Genomic DNA, 19,535 nt, shown 5'->3' on the forward strand with positions numbered 1-19,535 from the left:
CAGAATAAAATATTTTTAGTAATCAAATATGAGTCTGCAGCTACACACTTTTTTTTCATATGCAAAGGAGGATTATCAGAAGGAAAATACATGTAATTTACGAAAAATGAGTAACGCTCAATACTGACAAGAGGGGAAATGAGAGTTCTATATACTAAGACTAACTATTTTGTTTAGAATAAACATAGCTGTTCCTAGAACAGGAACTATTCCACATCACTTTTGCCTGCTTTTCTACAGTTAATTTCACTTTTCTTCAATAAACCTCAAATTCAAGACTAATCAGATGTGTGGCATATTATAACATGCACTCAGAGCTTCTGCAGATACGTCAAGACTGGATTTCTGGACTGCAGAGCTAAGTTTATTGTTCCTAGAGAAGTGTGTCATTCCTAGAGAAGTGTCATTAGTTTTCCAACAGAGGAGGGAAGCTGTATGAGGCTGATGTGTACTGTACATAACATGGTAAATTTTAAAACACCTGAAAATGTTTAGACAATGCGTTTCTTTCTCTTACCTATATATAGACCTATGCTGTATTACCAAAAGCCAATATAAATCAAAAGAAAACATCTTTTTAAAAAATAAACTTACCTTGAAGAGAGATTTCTATTAAAGTTACTTTGAGTGGTAACATGCACCACTCTATGCATTTTCATTCCAGTTACACAGAGCTATTTTCCTAAAGAAAAAATGACAGACTTGAATAATGGCAGATTTGCACAGATGTAAACGCAGACATAGAGAGAGACACTGAGATGACATCATTGCACATACAATCTTCATTGTTCATGAGTATAATTTATATCATTTGCTGGTATTGTTTATTTTCTTACTTGACTTGGAAATGAAAGTTAAATAAAAGATGCAGACTATATAATAGTCTTATGAGCAAGTAGATTTTTGTTCTTGTAAAGGAAAACAGTATGGATTTTACTACTTAAAGTAGAACAGTTTTTTTACTGAATCAAGGCAATTTTCTCACTTTATTTTTAATTATGGATAAGTACTGATTCAATTTCACTTGCTATGCAATTAAATATTTTCTGCAGTTCTTGTCTGTACAATACTGCCTTGTAAGTCTTATATTTTCAGTTAGCAATTATTACTTTTTTGATGAATCCCCCTCCCCCAGATATTAATGGGTCATAAACCATAAGTAAAATTAAAAATTTGAAAAAATTCTAATAATTAAATTATCTCATTTCAGTGATCGGTGAGGTTTTTCAAGACTAGAATATTGCAAGCAGAAAAAAAATATAGGAGTATTAATGCATTGAATAGGATTAGTGAATTGTCTTTATTACATATATGGAAGCCTAATCCTTCAGTGGTATCTGTCTAGTCATTAAAAATTAATATTCTGATAGAATTTAAGAAAGTCAGGATTCAGGAAACTGACATGAGATGTTTTCCTGCTGCTTCAGTGATGCTTCCAATAGTGAAAAATTGGTGGACAAAATGAACAATGGCACTGGCTATAGAAAGAGCTATTTCATGCACAAACTAAACAAACTACAGACCTGTTAGTTTAACCTCAGTACCTGGAACAGTTGTGGTGATTATCCTAGGGGGTACTGAAAGGCGGTTAAAGAGCAAAGCTACTATCAGGCATAGTCAACAAGGGTTCATCAAGGGAAAGTCCTGCCTTAGTCATTTGGTCTTCTTCTGTGATAAGGTCACCCACTTGATGGATGAAGAGAAGGAAGTGGATATAACCTTTTTGGATTTTAGCAAGGCCTTTGATACCATCCCTCAGAGCATCCTTCTGGAGAAATTGTCCAACTGTGAGATAAACAGGTTCACACTATGCTAGGTGATGAACTGGCTCAACAGCAGGTCTCAAAGGGATACATCTGGCTGGTGACCAGTCAATAGCAATTGACTCAGTTCTAGGCACAGTTCAGGGCTCGGTTCTAGGGCCAGTTCTGTTCTACATTTTTATCAGTGATCTGGTTGCAGGAGTGGAATTCATCCATAGCAAGTTTGCTGATGATAGGAGGCACTAGGAGGCACTGTTAACTCCTTGGAAGGATGAGAGTCCTTGCAGAGGGATCTAGATAAACTGGAACACTGGGCAATCATCAATGGCATGAAACTAAAAAGGAAAAATCCTGAGATTTACACCTGTGGTGGAGTAATGCTGGAAACAGATACAGACTGGGAGACACATGGCTGTAGAGCAGCCCTGCAGAAAAGGGTTTGGGGGTACTGGCCAACAGTAGACTCAATACAAGCCAATGGTATGCCTTGGCACCCAAGAGGGCAAACCTCATTTTGGGGTGCATTAAACACAGCACAGCCAGGTGGTCAAAAGAGGTGATTCTCCCTCTGTCTTTAGTGCTGGTGCAGCCTCAGCTTGAGTATTGTGTGCAATTCTGGGCTCCACAATATAAAAAGGATGTTAGGGTACGTGAAAGCGTCCAGAGGAGGGCAGCACAGCACGTAAAAGGGCTGGAAGGCATGTCCTATGAGGAGGCTGAGGACACTTGGATTGCCTAGTCCAGAGAAAAGAAGGCTGAGAAGAACTTCGTTGTTCTCTACACCTTCCAGAGGAGGGGAAGTGGAGAGGGAGGTGCTTGTCTCTTCCCCCTGGTAACCAATGACAGGATGAGCAGGAAAGGCACAAAGCTGTGCAGGGGAAGATCAGACTAGACATTAGGAAAACCTTCTTTACTATGAAGGTGGTCAAACACTGAAACAGGCTTCCTAGAGAGGTGGCTGATGCACCATGCCTGTCAGTGTACCTGAGTGTACATTTGGACAATGCCCTCTTTAATATGCTCTACCATTTTTGTTAGTTCTGAAGTGATCAGGAAGTTAGACTTGCTGATCTTTGTAGGTCCCTGCCAAGTGAGCTATTCAGTTCTATTCTAACATGAATTGTCAGGTTTGTACCCTCCATGTGCTTTTCATTTACCAAAGACCCATACATTAAAATATCCAGACAATACACTCTGAAATGCAATTTATTGATGCTTCATTTTAGGATGATGGCACACAGACCAAAAGAGTCCACAAAAAACTTATGCATACATACTTGCTGCCTTAGTTTGGATCTGGTCTCACTGCTAGGAAAAAAATGTAATGGGCAGGAATAACACTATTACGAAGTTTCCCATTTAGATAAAGTCTCCCATCCTGTATGTCCATATGACAATCATTTCTTAAACCCTAAAGGAAATAATTTTCCTTTACAAACCAAATCCAGTACATGTGTTTTAGTTGTGTATAGCTGTCACACTGCATACATATTAATTCAGGTTATATTTCAGTGCAGTAAACCAAGAGAAACTTGTCTGTTACATGCTTTATTTATTTGATTTATTCTAAACAATGGTGACTGGATAAAAGGTAAAAATAAATAAATAAATAAATATGTTCAAACACTGTATGCATCCCACACAAATCTCTATGAACAATTTCTCTGACAGCCTTGTTCCAGCACAAAGGAACAGCAATTTCAAAGAAGGGAGCATGGCAATTCTTTGCAAGATAAGTTAGTTTTCCACATGCCTGGATTTTAAAAAGCCTTTTCCTCTTTTATTCATGTGTGGCATTCATTGCTTTGTTTGAATAGCAGCATCTTTTGAATATGAAGTTGTTTATACACATGTATATGCATTTCTTACCTACTTGGACAATCTTGAATGTTATTGTCCCTTTGCTTATTAAACATAATAGTTTATACCCTAAGTAGTGGTTGTGAAATTTCACCCATTGTGTCAACACAAATATTTGGTAAAGTGAAAGTATCTATCTCACAGAGCTGGTTGAATTGGTTTTAAAAAGCAAATACAGTCTTTAGTGGGTTTTGGGAAATAACAATTGAAACAGGAACTTCAGTATTTTCATTATCTGAAAAAATCTTGCATAATTTGAAGACAGAAAGAAATATTCTGTCAAATCATTTGCAAATATATGGCTGCTTTTAATAACGCTAATACAGGCAAAATGCTCTGATCTAAAAGAAAAGATATAAATATATTGTTATGAAGCCTCCAGGTTCATACAAAAATAAAATCTAATGGATCTTGGAGACCTTTATTTTCTTGGAGGTATATTCATACTATACTTTGAGCTTTCCAGACATTTCAAACTGAAAAACAAAACTACCATTTCCTTCCCTAACTTAATCTGACTCCATTACTGAGCAAGAGATTTAAGTTGTATTTCCCCAATCTTTAAGTGAGTCTTTTGACGTCAGTCAAGACATTTTCTGTCTTGAACTGTGCTGAATCTTAATCAAGTTTACTCACATGGAATTGAGCAGCGGTAGAGATTTTACCATAAACTCAGGCTAGCATTCAGAGTCCAGCGGTGACTCAGTGGCCTTGAGGGAGCAGTTCAGAGCCCCGCTGGAGGTGCTGAGCGTGGGGAGCCTGGCTGCGCCCACAGTCCTGGTGATAGACCCTGCTGCCCCCATTCCCAGTGGCCTGTCCCTGTCGAGAGGCAGCACAAAGCTCCCCAACACCTCTACTGGTCCTGGGCAGGGCATCCAGGCTGTTCGTGGGCCGTACCCAGTGCTCCCTCCCCAGTTCCTTCTCCAGGCCAAGAGAGCTGATCTCTCAGCACTTTTTTTTTATTATTTTTTTTAATTTTTTTTTTCCTCCAAGCTAGAGGGGTTGATGCCATGTGGTCAGAGAGCTGTGTGTGTGCTGCTTTGATACACCAAGGGTGCTTTCTTTAGACCTTGGGCTGAGGCTCCTGAGGACACTGCTTAACTTAAAGATCTGGGAATGCAAGGAGGACTGCTGTCTTCTAAAATAACTCCTCGTATGTAAAACTGTCTGCGTGTTTGGTCTTGAGATAATACAGGACTGTTTCCTGCTCCTTACAGGCAGGAACCATTGTAACTTTTTGTTGTAGCACTGTAACTTTTGAGATAGACAATCAAAAAATGGTTGAGGAAACAAAGCAATAGGTTTGGATTCTACTGTCTGTACTTCAGAGATTAAAAACTTGAATGAAATTTACCATAATAGGCCAGATGAAGTAAAATGCCAGTGGATGAAGAATTGTAATTGCAAAAGCAATATATTTCAATCTCTATGACTGTAAGTATTGTACCTGCTGCATGTTAATCCTTCTTAATAATGCAACACGAGGGAGTTCCTTATACTTTTCCTGAAAAGAAACCCTCATCTTTCTGGCTTCCTTCAGCTTTTAGTGATGGAAAGCAATCCAGAGCTGAGGAGACTGGACTGATGGTGCGGACTGTGCGGAGAAGCTTGAAATGCATGGTATAGGGGAGGAAAAGCCAGTCAGCACAGCTGAGATGCTGTAAGCACCCTCACAGTAAAGAAAGGATCTTTAGGACTGTTCTGTCAAGTATGGAATTTGAAGGTCTTAAACTGTGCAACAGCAGCAAATCTTAAATTGTGAAGCATGCTAGAAGTTATGGATAGGTCATGTCAGGGAGGCAGGGGGCACAGTATATCACTGACCTTTGAAAGTGCAGCCTGATAAACACAAGAAGGAAAATCATTTGCTGGTAAAAGCAAATGTCCTGTTTTCTTGTCTCAGGCCAGGAAAAAAAAGTGAAAGCCCAGTTAAATTCAGTTCTTCTAGTAGAATGTGATGTGCAAATAGGTTGGAGTAAAGCATGCCTCACTTCAGCTTGGCTTTGAGCAAGTGGATTAGACTAGATGATTTCCAGAGATCCCTTCCAACCTTAATGATTCTGTGAGTACATGCTTTTACCTCCTGTACTACCTGTTACGGAGAGCACCTCCAAAACAGTGTAGTTTTTCCTCCCAGGGAAATAATTACCTCACTCTAAATAAATGCTTGTTGTAATGCAAGATAAGCATTTCATATTGCTGTATATTGACTCATTTGGGGATTTTCCTTCTGTGCATTATAAACAGAGTTGAAAGTCATACCAATGTAGTAACAGATCCTTACATTTTTTACTGAGTGTTATTTAAATAAAGCCACTGTTCACTTAAAATTGGCAACTATATGCTCTATTAAAATAACATACCATGTTAGAGTAAATGATTATACTTTCACTGAGGCAGAGAAGAACTAAATCAAATCATCTGAAAAAGTCCAGGCTCAATGAGCTCATAACCATCTTAAATGTGTTGTTTGTATGTTTATTTGTTTGTTTAAATATATGGACTGGAATACATACAAAGGAATGGGAAAAATACTCGATTAAGTTGCCATCAAGTTCACCACTTGATTGATGCAAGAAAGAACTTGAGGCTTAAAATTTATGACTTGCAAGTTAGAGGCTGATACCATTTCTTACACACACACACACACACACACACACACAAGTTAAGATGACATTGAGTAAAAACATAGTAGAGAAATGCATGATCTTAGATATGCTGTATGTTAGGCAAGGGGAGGAAAAAATAGTTGAATTACTAACCTTGAATTATTTGCCTAACAAGTTCCAGTGGTTTTCTTTTATGATGCTGTGCTGTGAGACAGGGTATTTGTATCTAGATAATTTGGAAATACAATGATGAAACTGAAGATTATACATGCATTAAAGGTGGTCTTTAATGATACTCATTTGTGTGTCTTAGACAATAATGAGGGTACTCACCAGAATAAATGTGAGTGTCTCCAAGCCAGAACTCAGACTCAGTCTTGCACTCCTTGATTTTTAGGGTCAAATAATGACAGCAAGATTTTTACTTTGAGATTTAGTTAAGTATAGCAGCTTTAAACTGTTTCTGCTGCATATTCCTTAATCAGTGTGTATGCAACTCCTCTTGAATGTTCAATTTAAATGTGAGCTCCATGGTAGGAAGAAATAAACAGCATGCATTTAAGAATGATTATGTGAATAAAGGGTATAGAATGTGAGTTAGAAAAAAGAATTTAGTCTTGAATAATGAGTACTCATAGAGCATCAAGACATTAAAGTACATGTATGGAAAGGTTATATAACATCAGATAATTAAATAAGGTAGCATTGGCTCAAAAAGATAAATTCTAAATCAGTATTTGTAGGTCAACTGTGCATCTTCCTGTTTTCATACACTTAGAAACATTAAAACAAGGGCTCCGTCCAGTCATGAATATACTTAATGTTTTAATAGACTGTCTTTTCCATTTCATAGCCCATTTATTCACTGAGTAAATAGAATGTTTGATGACATGGTACAAATCCTTTGTTCACTGCTTGTTGTTGTTGTTTTGTTTGGTTGTTTGTTTTTCATTAAGTACTGAGCAAGTTCAGTTTAATATGGATTGAGTTCTGTTCTGGCCATTTACTGTGTGAGAGTCAGTGTTGTCCTTTTTTATTGTCCTGAAGCTCTTGTGATTTACTTTTTTAATAAACAGTAAAAGCATTAGTAGAGTCTAGCTACTTTCAAGTAAATTCTTTACTGTACCTGCTATCAGAGTGTAATTATACACTTTAATGTTCCCATTGAGAACCAACATCAGATGACCAGTTTCACAATTAAGGACAGAACGAAATATATTTACAGTTGCAAGGAAGGTAAAATTGTAAATCAGCATGATAAAATACCAAAATGTTGGATTTCTTTATAATATACATATGGTTTTACCAAATTTATTTGACAGCACCATAGCTGGAGAATAATAAAACAGTATAATAAATAAATAATAATAATAATAATAAAATAGTTGCAAGATGCTTGAAATTTAACTTTTACAATCATATGATCCTTGTAATGATGTAGATAATAAAAACTTTTTAAAGTGTAAAAACTCACATAACAAACTGCTTCTGTTTTGTCCATTTGGTAAATGCTATTGTACTATGACCTGGAAAATTATTAACTGAAACATGATAGTTACAGCCAGAAAAACTGAAGGAGGTTTTAGCAAAATTAAATGATTTTATGAACTAATATCTCTCACTTTGTCACTTATGAATACAGATGATGTTCATGCCAGTGTAACTTCAAGGAAATGAAGACTGTGCATTTTAACTTGCATCTACTTGTAGCTCAAAGTTAGTTGAAAATATCCAGGGTTTCAGGTTTAGGATTTAACAGGCCTTCAGCACGGCCTTTGATTATTATTTTTTTTTCCCTAATTTAACCATTTGAATAAAGTTATTTTAAAGAGAAGAAAGCATGCACCAACAGTATTACACATTATATTTTCAGGACAAAATACTTCTGTTATTTATTTATTAATTTATTTTTATAAATTATCAATACACCATACAGGTAACTTTAGAGATTTTCTGGTTGGAAAAAAAAAAAAGAAAGAAAAACTAGTTGTTCGGGAAATTAAATAACTGGAATTTGGATGAGAAACACGTTGCCATGGAAGTTTGCTATCTCCCTTAGTGGAGTTACAGACTGCAATTCATACCATGCACCATAATTGACTTTCTGGAGTCAGAGTAGGTTATGAAAACAATAGTTTTTGTGTGCCTGATGATCATACTGAATTGCAGTTTTACTTCAGTTTTCTCTGGCACTGCTAGTAGCAATAGCAGTATATAACTAGTCAAACATAACTATAACACTATATAACTAGTGTTATAGGAACACAGACCAATTCAGTATGGTCTAATTTGTATATTGCTGTGGTTAGGGTGCAAAAGCTAGGTGTAGATTAAAGCTGAATTGCAAAGTATAATATAATCATGTTTATTGCCTTATTTATCAAACATAATATAAGCATAACACTTTCCCATTTGGTTTTTAAATAAAAATATCTTTGAAAAGCTGAAGAATTAATGAAATAAAATTTATTTGAGAGTCTTGTGTTGCATTAGAACTGGATGAAAATGATCATCAGCCATGGAGTTAAGTGCATGAAAAATCATCCTACTTATACAGACCTTTAAGACAGTAACTTCATGGCATATTTGGAAGCTTAGTCTGAGTTTAGAAGTCTTACTTTCCTTCAAATATCTTAGTTCTTTCTTCTGTGTATTTTGTAAATAATGCCTTGACAGACCTCCAGATTTTCCCAGAAGAACCTGCTTTTTTCTTACATGATACAATGCAGAAATTAGGTGTAATACAGCAGTGCACTGCACTGTTATGTACACTCATCACAAAATGATTGTCTTAAGTAACTGTTAGATTGTATAGCAATTCAGTTGAATAACTACACAAATTAGAAGAAGAATCTAATTGTCCTACAGAAAAGAAAAGGGTGAGGGGTTTTTAGCCGTGGTCAATGGATTACATTTCTTTATATATTGTTTCCTTTTTTATTTTCTTCCACTGCTTTTTAATTCATTTAATTAATGCAGTTTTTGCATTTTCTTTATATTATCCAAGACAAATAACCACACATTTAGAGACAGATTTGCACGAGATCTAGCGAAGTGCAGGTGTTATTAGTGTACCAGAATAATAACAATAGTGAAATACAGAATAATAGGAAATAATAAAAGGAAAAATATGCCTGTGCTTCAACATTCAGAAAGACCTAGGAAAGTGCAGAGAGCTGCTGGCGTATCTTCAGCAGATATTGCACTCACAACTTGGCACAATATTCTCACCACCTTAGGGAACAGTTCTTCACGGATTTATTTTGAAAGTTCCTGGCAGGCATTTTTCATTTTATAACATAACATATATTTTATAATAGAAAATGTAAGAATAAAATTTGTGCATTTTACCCATGAATTGAGTTAAAAATAGAACTTGACACGTCAATAACATGTATACATTTTATCTACTGTAAAGAGAAACAAAATCATAAAAACTAAACTAAGAAAAAAATAAATCAAAACCTAATAGCAAATGTATTTTTTCTTTTTCAAGCATTGACATCACTTAGGGTTGAATTATTTGACAAATACAACAGGATTCAGATTCAGTACACTGGAAGCTAATCAGGCAACAGAAACTTAAAATTGATTTTTCTTCACCTTATGCTTCTAGAATATGAAGAAGTATGTGCTCTTGTATATACAAAGTACATCTGTATCTGTATTAAGTTTAGTGGTTTGCCCCCCTTGTGGCAGATGTATTGCCTTTTGAAAAACTTAGTAAAGGCAGTGTCAGTTTTACTGCAGCAGATTTCAAACCAGTGAGTTGCCCATGTCCTTACAGCCAGACTGTAGTGCCTGAAGGCAATGTTCAAACACATTACCTTTGGCTCTCTACTCCATTGCGAGAGAGCATAAAAATGGAGACTCTTTTGACTGATGTGCTGGGACAGAGCTTCTTCATTTTTACTGGTGCAATGAGATGTAGTAATGTATCTCTAACAAGAGATCAGCTAACTTAGTAGTACTGAGATTCAAACTGCAAAAACTCATGTGGCAAATTTAACATGCTGTCATATTGACACTACTTGGGACTCCTGAAAAAAATAGATTAGGATCTTCTGAAGTAATTTCTCTATAGGCAACTTGTCATGGGTTGCAACAAGGAGGTTTTTTCTTATGATTTTGAGCCTTACCCCTTGTATTAGAATGGGAAAGCTTCAATTTTTGCTGTTAAAATATGTACATAATATACTGTTTATGTGCTTATATTTGCCATAATGATATTTTCGTACCCATGATTAAGAGTGACAACAAATGAAACCATGCATGTGGAATACTGTGGCCCAGCCAGAGATGCTCTGATGAATCTCTGATGTTTTCAAAGGATAGATGCTTAGTGCCTGGTTAATATTTTTTATTAATACAGTATTCGTATATATGTTAGTACACACAGCAGGCATGAGGCTCACATCATACAGTAAAAAAAAAAACAAACAAAAACACAAAGATCTTTTCCCTAAAAAATATTTAATCTAAAAAGAAAATTAAAGTAGATGAAATAGAGATAACGGAGAAGAGATAATGAAGATGCAAAAAGTGATAAAATTTCACCTATGCTGGGAATCAGTAGTACAGAACCTTTGTATTTTCAATCCCAGAGATTATTTTGTATGTACTGTGTAGAGTAGATCGTTTAGAGATCATTAGCAATTTTTAAATACGTGTACATGTTAAATTTCCGATGAATCTTGTTGAGTTTATTTTCTGCATGGTAAGCATTTCTCTGGAAAGTACTTTGCTGTTCTGATCAATGTCATTTTACTGATATCCCCGATAGCAGGGATTTTTTAGTAACTCCAGGCAGTACATTAAACAAATTAGATAAGTGGCTGTGCTGAAGTCAGTGTTGAGTCTTTATGAATGAGCACTTCTGTGTTTTTCAGATGCTGACATTGAGGATACAGTTATATTTTTCTCACCAGAAAGAGAGGAAATAGAGAACTATTGGAGCCTGAGTCTGATGTGAAGTATTTCTTAATTAATTAATTAATTAATTTGGGAACTCCAATCTCTTTTTACAGATTTGGTTCCCTGACCAAAACTTACCAAATTCTGCAAGTGGCCAAAAGTACAGGACAAAAGTGCCTGCACAGGGCTACCTGTGTCTGCTGCACAAGTAGTAAGACCCGTGACTGTTGACTTCTCCTTTGAAATTTGTGAATGGGGTCCTAACAATATTTTAAAGGTTTTCTGACTTTATTATTCTTCAGAGGAAAACTGAATGTGGTGATGTCATTAACTAATGAAACTGTGTTAATTGTGCCATCTCAGAAATATACTTGAATAAGGCCTAACACATCTTTCTGGACAGATAAAAGTAGTGTTGTATTTTTAAGATGTCAACAGCCAGCATCATCCAGGCTATTCAAGAGTGGAGAAGTCAGATTGAAAGTAATCAGACTTGTATTTCCTATTTAAATTTTTATGTTTTTTAATAATGTCAATTTCTTTTTTTTCCCCCTCTTACCATATTTTTGTTTCCCTTTCTCCCTTTCCCTCTTTCCTAAACTCATGCTTTCTCTTGTGATATATATATATATATATATGTAGTCCATATAGTCCATTGCAACAGTAGCCTCTGAGAACAATCAGACCTCACTGAATGTATGTGAATATACAGTACGCAATGGCTTAGGTCTCTTTCTTACAAATGCAGGCTAGTTCAGTGGCTAAGGATGAGAAAAATTATATATTTACACTGCAATTATAGGAATTATGTGGTTTACTGTCTAAGTACCATTTCTCATCATGGTAATTACCATGATATTAAATAGCTGAGTGTCATCATAGAAGGAACACAAGTCATTACCACAGTTCTACATACGATAACTCTTAAACATAATTGCTACGTAATCTTTAGGTGATTGAATTATCATGCAGGCCCATGTGCATACTGCCAGAATAGCTATGCATAAAAGAAAGCTGCTTAATCAAAGATTACTGCTGTTTCTTTTTTTTAATTGAATGATTTTCTAAACATGATAATTCAGGGGCAGGTTTTGAAAAAAAATGTGTTACTTTTACTCAGCTTTGTAACTGTGCGTTATGAGTTTGCTTCAATGAATAATGAGAAAAACATGTCTGCCTGTTGGCAAGAGTGATCTAGGTACAAAAGGGATACTTGCCTTTTCAGGGCTAACATGTTGGGAGTCCATAAACCCACAGAAATCAAGTCAATGTCCTGAACAGATCTTGGTCGCATGCTTGACAGTTATGGTAACTTTTGCAGATGTTACAAGGAGGAACCAGCTGGCCGTAGGGGTAAGGTGATATACTCCATATAGGAGATCCTATAAACAGCAACAAGTAAATCTAACAAATATTAAAGGAAAAGGACCTATGATTTTGTATATGGAACTATTTTTTATGATGAGTATTTGTTATGACAGTTGCTTAAGCTATAATATCCATCAATTTCTTTAATTTGTATCATTTCTTCATGGCAGTTGTATGCCAGTTTGGAAGAGTATAATCTATGTAGCAGATCTGCTTTACATAGAAACATGAATTTGGTAATTACACTGTGATTAAAAATATAACCTTCATGTAGATTTTTTTTTTCTGTAAACAGTTTTCATGCTTTTCTAAAATTTCTTAATACCCACAAAAATCTTGAGAAAATGTTTATTGGATTTTTCTTCAAGCAAAAATAACAGGGTTTATATAATCTCTTTTACAGTATTTTTCTATCAAATTTCTTTGTTTCTACAAAATAAACTCCAGAAGTAATGTATTTTCTTGAGTAATGACAGTATACAAGACAACCCCACCTCTGAACTCACATACTGTTGCTTCTAAATACACACTCAGAATAGGAAACAGAGCGCCTTCATTTCTGAGAGCAGCACCTTCATCTATGCCTGACTAAATGTGTCCTTCTTACATGCTGATAAATTTTTAATGGATTTCTTGCACTAAAATCAGTGTGCCATTCTGATATTTAATTTTCAGTTGATTCACTGTCCTGGAATTTGTCATTCATAGCTATTAGATCAGACTCAAAGTTTTAATTGAACTTGGAGCTTAATGAGTATTTTTTATCGGAGTGTATATGGCAAAGTGTGGCAAGAAAATTTCTTCCCCATTCAGTTGACATAACGTAGGTCAGAGTTTATTGTTTCATCAGATATCTCTGTATGTTTAAGGGAAATTTGGGCTAGTTTCAAGTTATATGGTTGTAAACTGTTCAGTATGTATTAGATGGACCAATAGACACCATGCTTCCCTATATCAAACTTAAGAACTGTAAACGGAATTTTTACAAGGTAACTCAGATCTTGAGTTCTTCAATTTGTCATAATCCCCAGAGTCATGTCAACTGAGGACTATGACCATATTATGATTATGTGTATGGATTTATTAAGATCTCTGAAGGTCAAATGACAATATCAACCAGAAACAGGTATCACATACTTCATTGTAATGCACAGGAACATTGTTTCAGAAAAACAAATGTTCTGGAAGTAGTATTGAACTATTTATTATATTAGTGATTTGTGGGAAAAATCCTGAAGGATAGAAATATAATGTGTTGGTCTTTATATTTGAAAACTTGCTATGCTTAATGATATGAGGTTGTATGAATAGGCATTTAATCAATATGACAGCAAGCCTTAGTCTCAATTGAGTGTGTTTTAGTTAATGAATACAAGATGGGATGTGGATTTCGTAACAGAACAATGAGAAAGAAATCATTTATGAAATATTGGTTATGTTTCTACCTACTTTTCAGTACAAAATAAATGCTAAACATCATGAAGCTTGATTGAATCCTTTTCTTTGAGAATCAAAGAGCTCTTATATCCCTGTGAAAAGTGTTTCTGGAAATTACAGAATGTGAAAAAGCAATCTATACAGGCGCTATACATAAGCAGTCCCTTTATAGTAACTGATGACTCAGCACTAGTAAAAATTGACTCAGCGGATCATTTTGGTAGTCATTACATTCTCAGATGGTTAGGAATAGATGTAACTACTTCTTATGGCACTTCTCTGAATCAGAATGTAAAATAATATTTCAGAAATTACTTAGCATTTTAAAGTGCATGTTTGACATATGTTGTCAAAAACAAAGGCAACAGTTTTTAACATGATAGTTGATAATGTAGCCCATACAAATTCAGATTGAAATATATACATTTATTTAGGCAGAGTGTACAAAGTACTTTAATGGAGTTTCAAAAGATTATTTTGCATTAATTGCACAATGTGAGTGTTTTTGAGGGAGTCTGAAAGATTTAAATTACTTTCCATCGTAATAGCAAAAATAAGTTAGGATTTTAAAAAGTTGCAAGTAGTCACCCAAGAGCAGTCCATAGAAGTAGGCAAAAATAAGAAAGCTGTGATTGAAGAATATATGATAAAATGCTATCCTTGATTTAATTCAGAGCATGAAATATGGCATGGTATGCCAATAAGTGTGAATGCTTATGAAGAATATAGGTGGGAAAGACTTTTTTTCTTTAAAAAAATATAATTTTTTATTAATCCTTTCTAAAGAATATTGCTTAGTGGCCATTTAAATTATTAGTTGTGAATAGTGAGGATGAAATCCTGATACAAGTAGTAGCTAGGGCACTAGTGACTGAGCACAAATTAAGTGACTCACAAAGAGGTTTTCTTACAAATAGTAGCTAGGTCACTAGTAATTGATTACAAGTTATGTGGCTCACAAAGAGGTTTTCTTAAACAAATCAGTACACATTTTTAGAGATCTGTATGTTTACAATCTTTTACCGAGCTCTTCTTAAAAGAGAATCATAGAATCATACGGAATCATTCAGGTTGGAAAAGACCTCTAAGATACAGTCCACCCTTTAACCCAGCACTTACAAGTCCACCACTAAAACACGCTACTAAGTTCCACCTCTATACGTTGCTTGAAGACCTCCAGGGATGGTGACTCAATCACTCTCCAGAGAAGCCTCTTCCAATGCCACACAACCCTTTCAGTAAAGAAATTCTCCTAATATCCAAGCTAAACCTCCCGTGGTACAACTAGAGGCCATGTACCCTCATCTTATCACTCGGTGCCTAGGAGAAGAGCTCAGTCCCCACCTCACTACAACCTCCTTTAAAGTAATTGTAAAGTGCTATAAGATTTCCCCTAAGCCTTCTTTTATCCAAGCTAAACAACCCCAGCTCCCTCTGCTGATCCTCAGAAGACTTGCTCTCTAGACCCTTCACCGGCTTCATTTCCCTTCTTTGGACATGCTCCAGCACCTCAATGTCCGTCTTGTAGTGAGGGCCCGAAACAGAACACCGTATTCAAGGTGCAGCCTCACCAGAGCCGAAGAAAGAGGGACAATCACTTCCTTAGTCCTGCTGACCATGCTATTTCTGATACAAGCCAGGATGCTCTTGGCCTTCTTGACCACTTGAGCACACTGCTGGCTGATACTCAACTGGCTAATAACCCATACCCCCAGAAAATTCAATACTCAGCAGAAGTTTGTCTATTTAATACAATCAAGTTCCATGGCTATTATTTCCGGATCTTGCCTCCAGAAAAATGTAGAAAACTGTGGCTCATTCTTTAGAGACTTAAAGAAAGTAAGGCTACATCAAATTTTATGGTATCATTATGCAACTTTTTTGTGAATACTGGATTAACCTTAAATTATAATGATTGCATCCTTTGATTTTCTTCCCTGATTTTGAATAGAACCAAACCTAGAAAAGAAATCTTAGCCCAAATCATGGAACTTTTTTTCTCAAAATTAGTTGAGGTCATGTCTTACAAAACATGTTCATATAAAACTGAATTAGACAAGGTTTATGCCTATGGTTTAAATAAAGATTGAGGAATCTCTTAAAACTCCTAAGCAATTTCCTTAGATTCATGTCTTACTGCTCACAGTCCTCTCAAATACATATATTGGATTTTTAAGAGGTATAACATGAATTAGTAATAACAACTCAGAAATTTGCCTCTCATTTTCAACTATAATTGGGAAAATGTGTAGGAAAGCAACTATATTAAGAGAAGCCAAGATAAGTTGAGTACAGTGGTAGTGTTGTCCCACAGACTCTGCTTTATAACATCCAATGAATTAAATTTATGCTCTTCCTGGTTCCTACTTTTGATAGTATTAAGGTATGGTCAAGAGAAAATGTATTTGCAAAGCATTGCACAGGTTTTTATTCTGTTCAAGTACAGTCCACATACGGCATGTCTCTTTTTCCAGTTGCTAAAGGAATATATAATCACTAATCAACAATGTTATTTGTTTTTGTCTTTTAGGGGCTGATGTTATCAATTTTGATGGCCATGTAGTGTTACCATACAGATTCAGGAACAAGAAAATGAAAACATTGAAAGATGTCATCTCTCTGAAATTTAAAACCTCTGAAAGTGAAGGTGTAATCTTCCACGGAGAAGGACAGCAAGGAGACTATATCACCTTGGAACTCAAGAAAGCCAAACTTGTTCTAAATTTAAATTTAGGTATATTTTGATTGTCTGGTTTTGTGCACTTTTTAACTCTCCAAAGAATTTACCTCCTTTTTTTTCCTCAGTAATATGGCAGGCCACATCATTTAATTAGAACATTTGTTGAAAACTTTCCTCATTCCTTTTATTATTATTATTTTTTTTCTTTTCCTGTTCTATGCCTCCCCATTTACTTCATGTGAGATAACATGAAAATAAAATCATTAAAAAAAAGATCAACAATATATTGTTATAAGAAATTTGTCACAAAGATAAGAGTATTAGTGGAATAGTTTGGTCTTCTTCATAGAATCACAAAATAGTTGAGGTTGGAAGGGACCTCTGGAGGTCATCTTGTCCAACCCCCCTGCTCAAGGAGGGTCACCTAGAACCAGGAACATGTCCAAAAATCTTTTGAATGTCTCCAAGAATGGAGACTGTCATGGTCTTATTTGTAAGAAAGTAATCAAGTGTCAGTATGAGAGAAGGATGCTGCCTTTAATTATAGAAGAATAAGGATCAGCAATCTTCAGGAAAAAAAAAAAAAAAAGATAAGCCTGGGAAGATATGTGAGGTTGAGGCTCAGTGACCCTCCTAGAAAGAAGTATAGCTTGAAGGTAGGCAGAGAGAAGTGTTTTGTTTTTGTTTGTTTGTTTGTTTGTTTGTTGTTTAAGCTCTTAATATGAGGCAAAAAGACAGTATGATCATTTGTAGTGAAGTAATGTCTTAAGCCATGGCAGTTTGATTTGCCAGAATGTGTTATCAACACGCACAGCCTTAGTGTCTGAATTGCAGGCATGCTCCAGAAATGCTTTAGGTTCTCATGTATTCAAAACATGGAAGAATGCACTGAGTTATTGGGCAATGCAGCAATTTTTTAAACTTATTGCTGAATTTGTCATTTGCTGCTTCAGTTGAGATCTATACTATCAGCCTTTGCTGGCTTAACTACGTCAGTCAGCATACAATGAGATGTGATTTCTGATGAACATAACTGCATTGACAAAAGTCCCTGGAAAGAACAGCAGTAAGCTGCAAAACTGTACTCTTGCTACTAGTTTATTTGACTTCCAGAAAACTAAGGCTGATACAGGAGAAAAGACTGAAATAAGCTATGTTAGCAAAAGACTATTTTTTTTTTTTTTCTGCAGCTTGATCAGTCTTCATTGAGTCTCTTCCTATACAGTAGCTGGTCTAGTTATATAGACGGAGTCTAGAAAGTATTGAACTTATTTGTTTGCAGTTATCAGACCGAAAAGACTTTTTGTTACCAGAGTTTATTATCACTCACAGTGTCCTCACCAATCAGTACAGGTCCATTGAAGCTCAGGACCTGGCACAAAGGCTATTCTGGGAAGGGTGACAGCTTTTCATTTCTGTTGGACAGGGATCAAAACACAGAAAACCCTTAGATGAAAACAGTTTTGCAACTGAAAGTACATATTGCTTCTCTGGTTCACCTCCGAATAACTATGCATAACTATTTATACAGTTTACCAATCTGATACTTGCTGTATTTGATCTACCTATCTGTATTTACGGCAACAACCCTCCACAGTTTGCTTCATAGTGGGCTGACTTGCTCCAGCCTCTTGTGTGTCCGGTATGATTCAGGTAAAATATTGACAGAATAAAAGGAAAATGTTTGCCTAACTGGTGTGAGGTGAAAATTGCTGTTGTTTCTATTCTTATTTTAGGTAGCAACCAGCTTGGCTCTATTTATGGCCACACATCTGTGATGACAGGCAGTCTCTTAGATGACCACCACTGGCACTCCATCATCATAGAGCGCCATGGAAGAAACATCAATCTCACCCTGGACAGACACATTCAGCATTTCAGAACCAATGGAGAATTTGATTACCTGGACCTGGATTATGAGGTAGATGGTGATTTTTTTTTTCATTTTCATTTAAATAGACTTTAGAAAGAGAAGTTCAATAAGAAGGAACGAGAAAATTAATATAATTAACGTTTTTTTTTAACTTTTTTTTGTTTAGTTTTAATGATCGTTTTAATTAATTTTGTCTTATATTTCATGGAATTTTATTTTGAACACTGTTTCCTTTTAGGTGTAAATTTAGTTTCCCTTCATTAATCTAACAGATAACTTCTATTATAAGGCTCATCTCAACCTGTTGTTCTGAAATGGGAGGTCTATGTAATTCAGCAAGCTAATGCTTCAACTAAGCAGCTGCTGTAAGCACAAAAATAAAAATAAAAAAAAAAAAGTTTTTTACTTAATGACCTTGATCTTGCTTTTTTTTTTAAGCACATAAGTACTTCCTTGTATTTTCACAAGCACACCATCAATAACTAATTTCCAGAAAGAAATAATAGAGCTAGAAAACTTCCAAGAAAACTTTTGTTTAATGAGTCAGTTAATAAATACAAGTGTTGGTAATAAACTACACTACACTACACTACACTACACTTTCTCTTAGCCAAAAGGCTGAGAAGTGGTTTTAGAAACCAGGGGGGAGAAACTGGATCAAGGAACATTTACCTTTAGCACAAGAGGATCAAGTCAGAGAATGCTCGAGCAAGGTGTACATACATAAGTCCATAGACCCCGATGGACTTATGAGGAGAGGAAGAGGAGAGGATGAGGAGAGGAAGAGGAGATGAAGAGGAGAGGATGAGGAGAGGAAGAGGAGATGAAGAGGAGAGGAAAAGGAGAGGAACAGGAGGGGAGGGGAGAGGAGGGGAGGGGAGGGAAGGGGAGGGGAGAGGAGGGAAATGTCACATGTACATACAGAATGGGAGACTTTTGTTATATAGACTTTTTAAAATAACTTTCTTGCACTCTTTCCTGTTTCTAATGAGAATTAATGTAGTTGCCTGAAGCACATATAACTATTTCCA

At 35.7% G+C, this 19,535-nt stretch overlaps 1 protein-coding gene across 21 annotated transcripts in view; it reads left to right on the forward strand.

Annotated features, from left to right (window-relative positions):
* Positions 1-19,535, forward strand: part of CNTNAP2 (contactin associated protein 2) — a 1,168,055-nt gene that overhangs the window by 539,149 nt on the left and 609,371 nt on the right. For all 21 annotated transcript variants that reach the window (XM_083826978.1, XM_083826979.1, XM_083826989.1 and 18 more), the window contains 2 exons: positions 16,482-16,685; positions 18,368-18,552. In XM_083826978.1, the coding sequence (XP_083683104.1) occupies positions 16,482-16,685; positions 18,368-18,552 (389 nt within the window). The remainder of the gene's footprint in view (positions 1-16,481; positions 16,686-18,367; positions 18,553-19,535) is intronic.

Source organism: Anser anser (genome assembly GCF_964211835.1).
Source record: "Anser anser genome assembly, chromosome: 2".
NCBI classification, from domain to species: Eukaryota; Metazoa; Chordata; class Aves; order Anseriformes; family Anatidae; genus Anser; species Anser anser.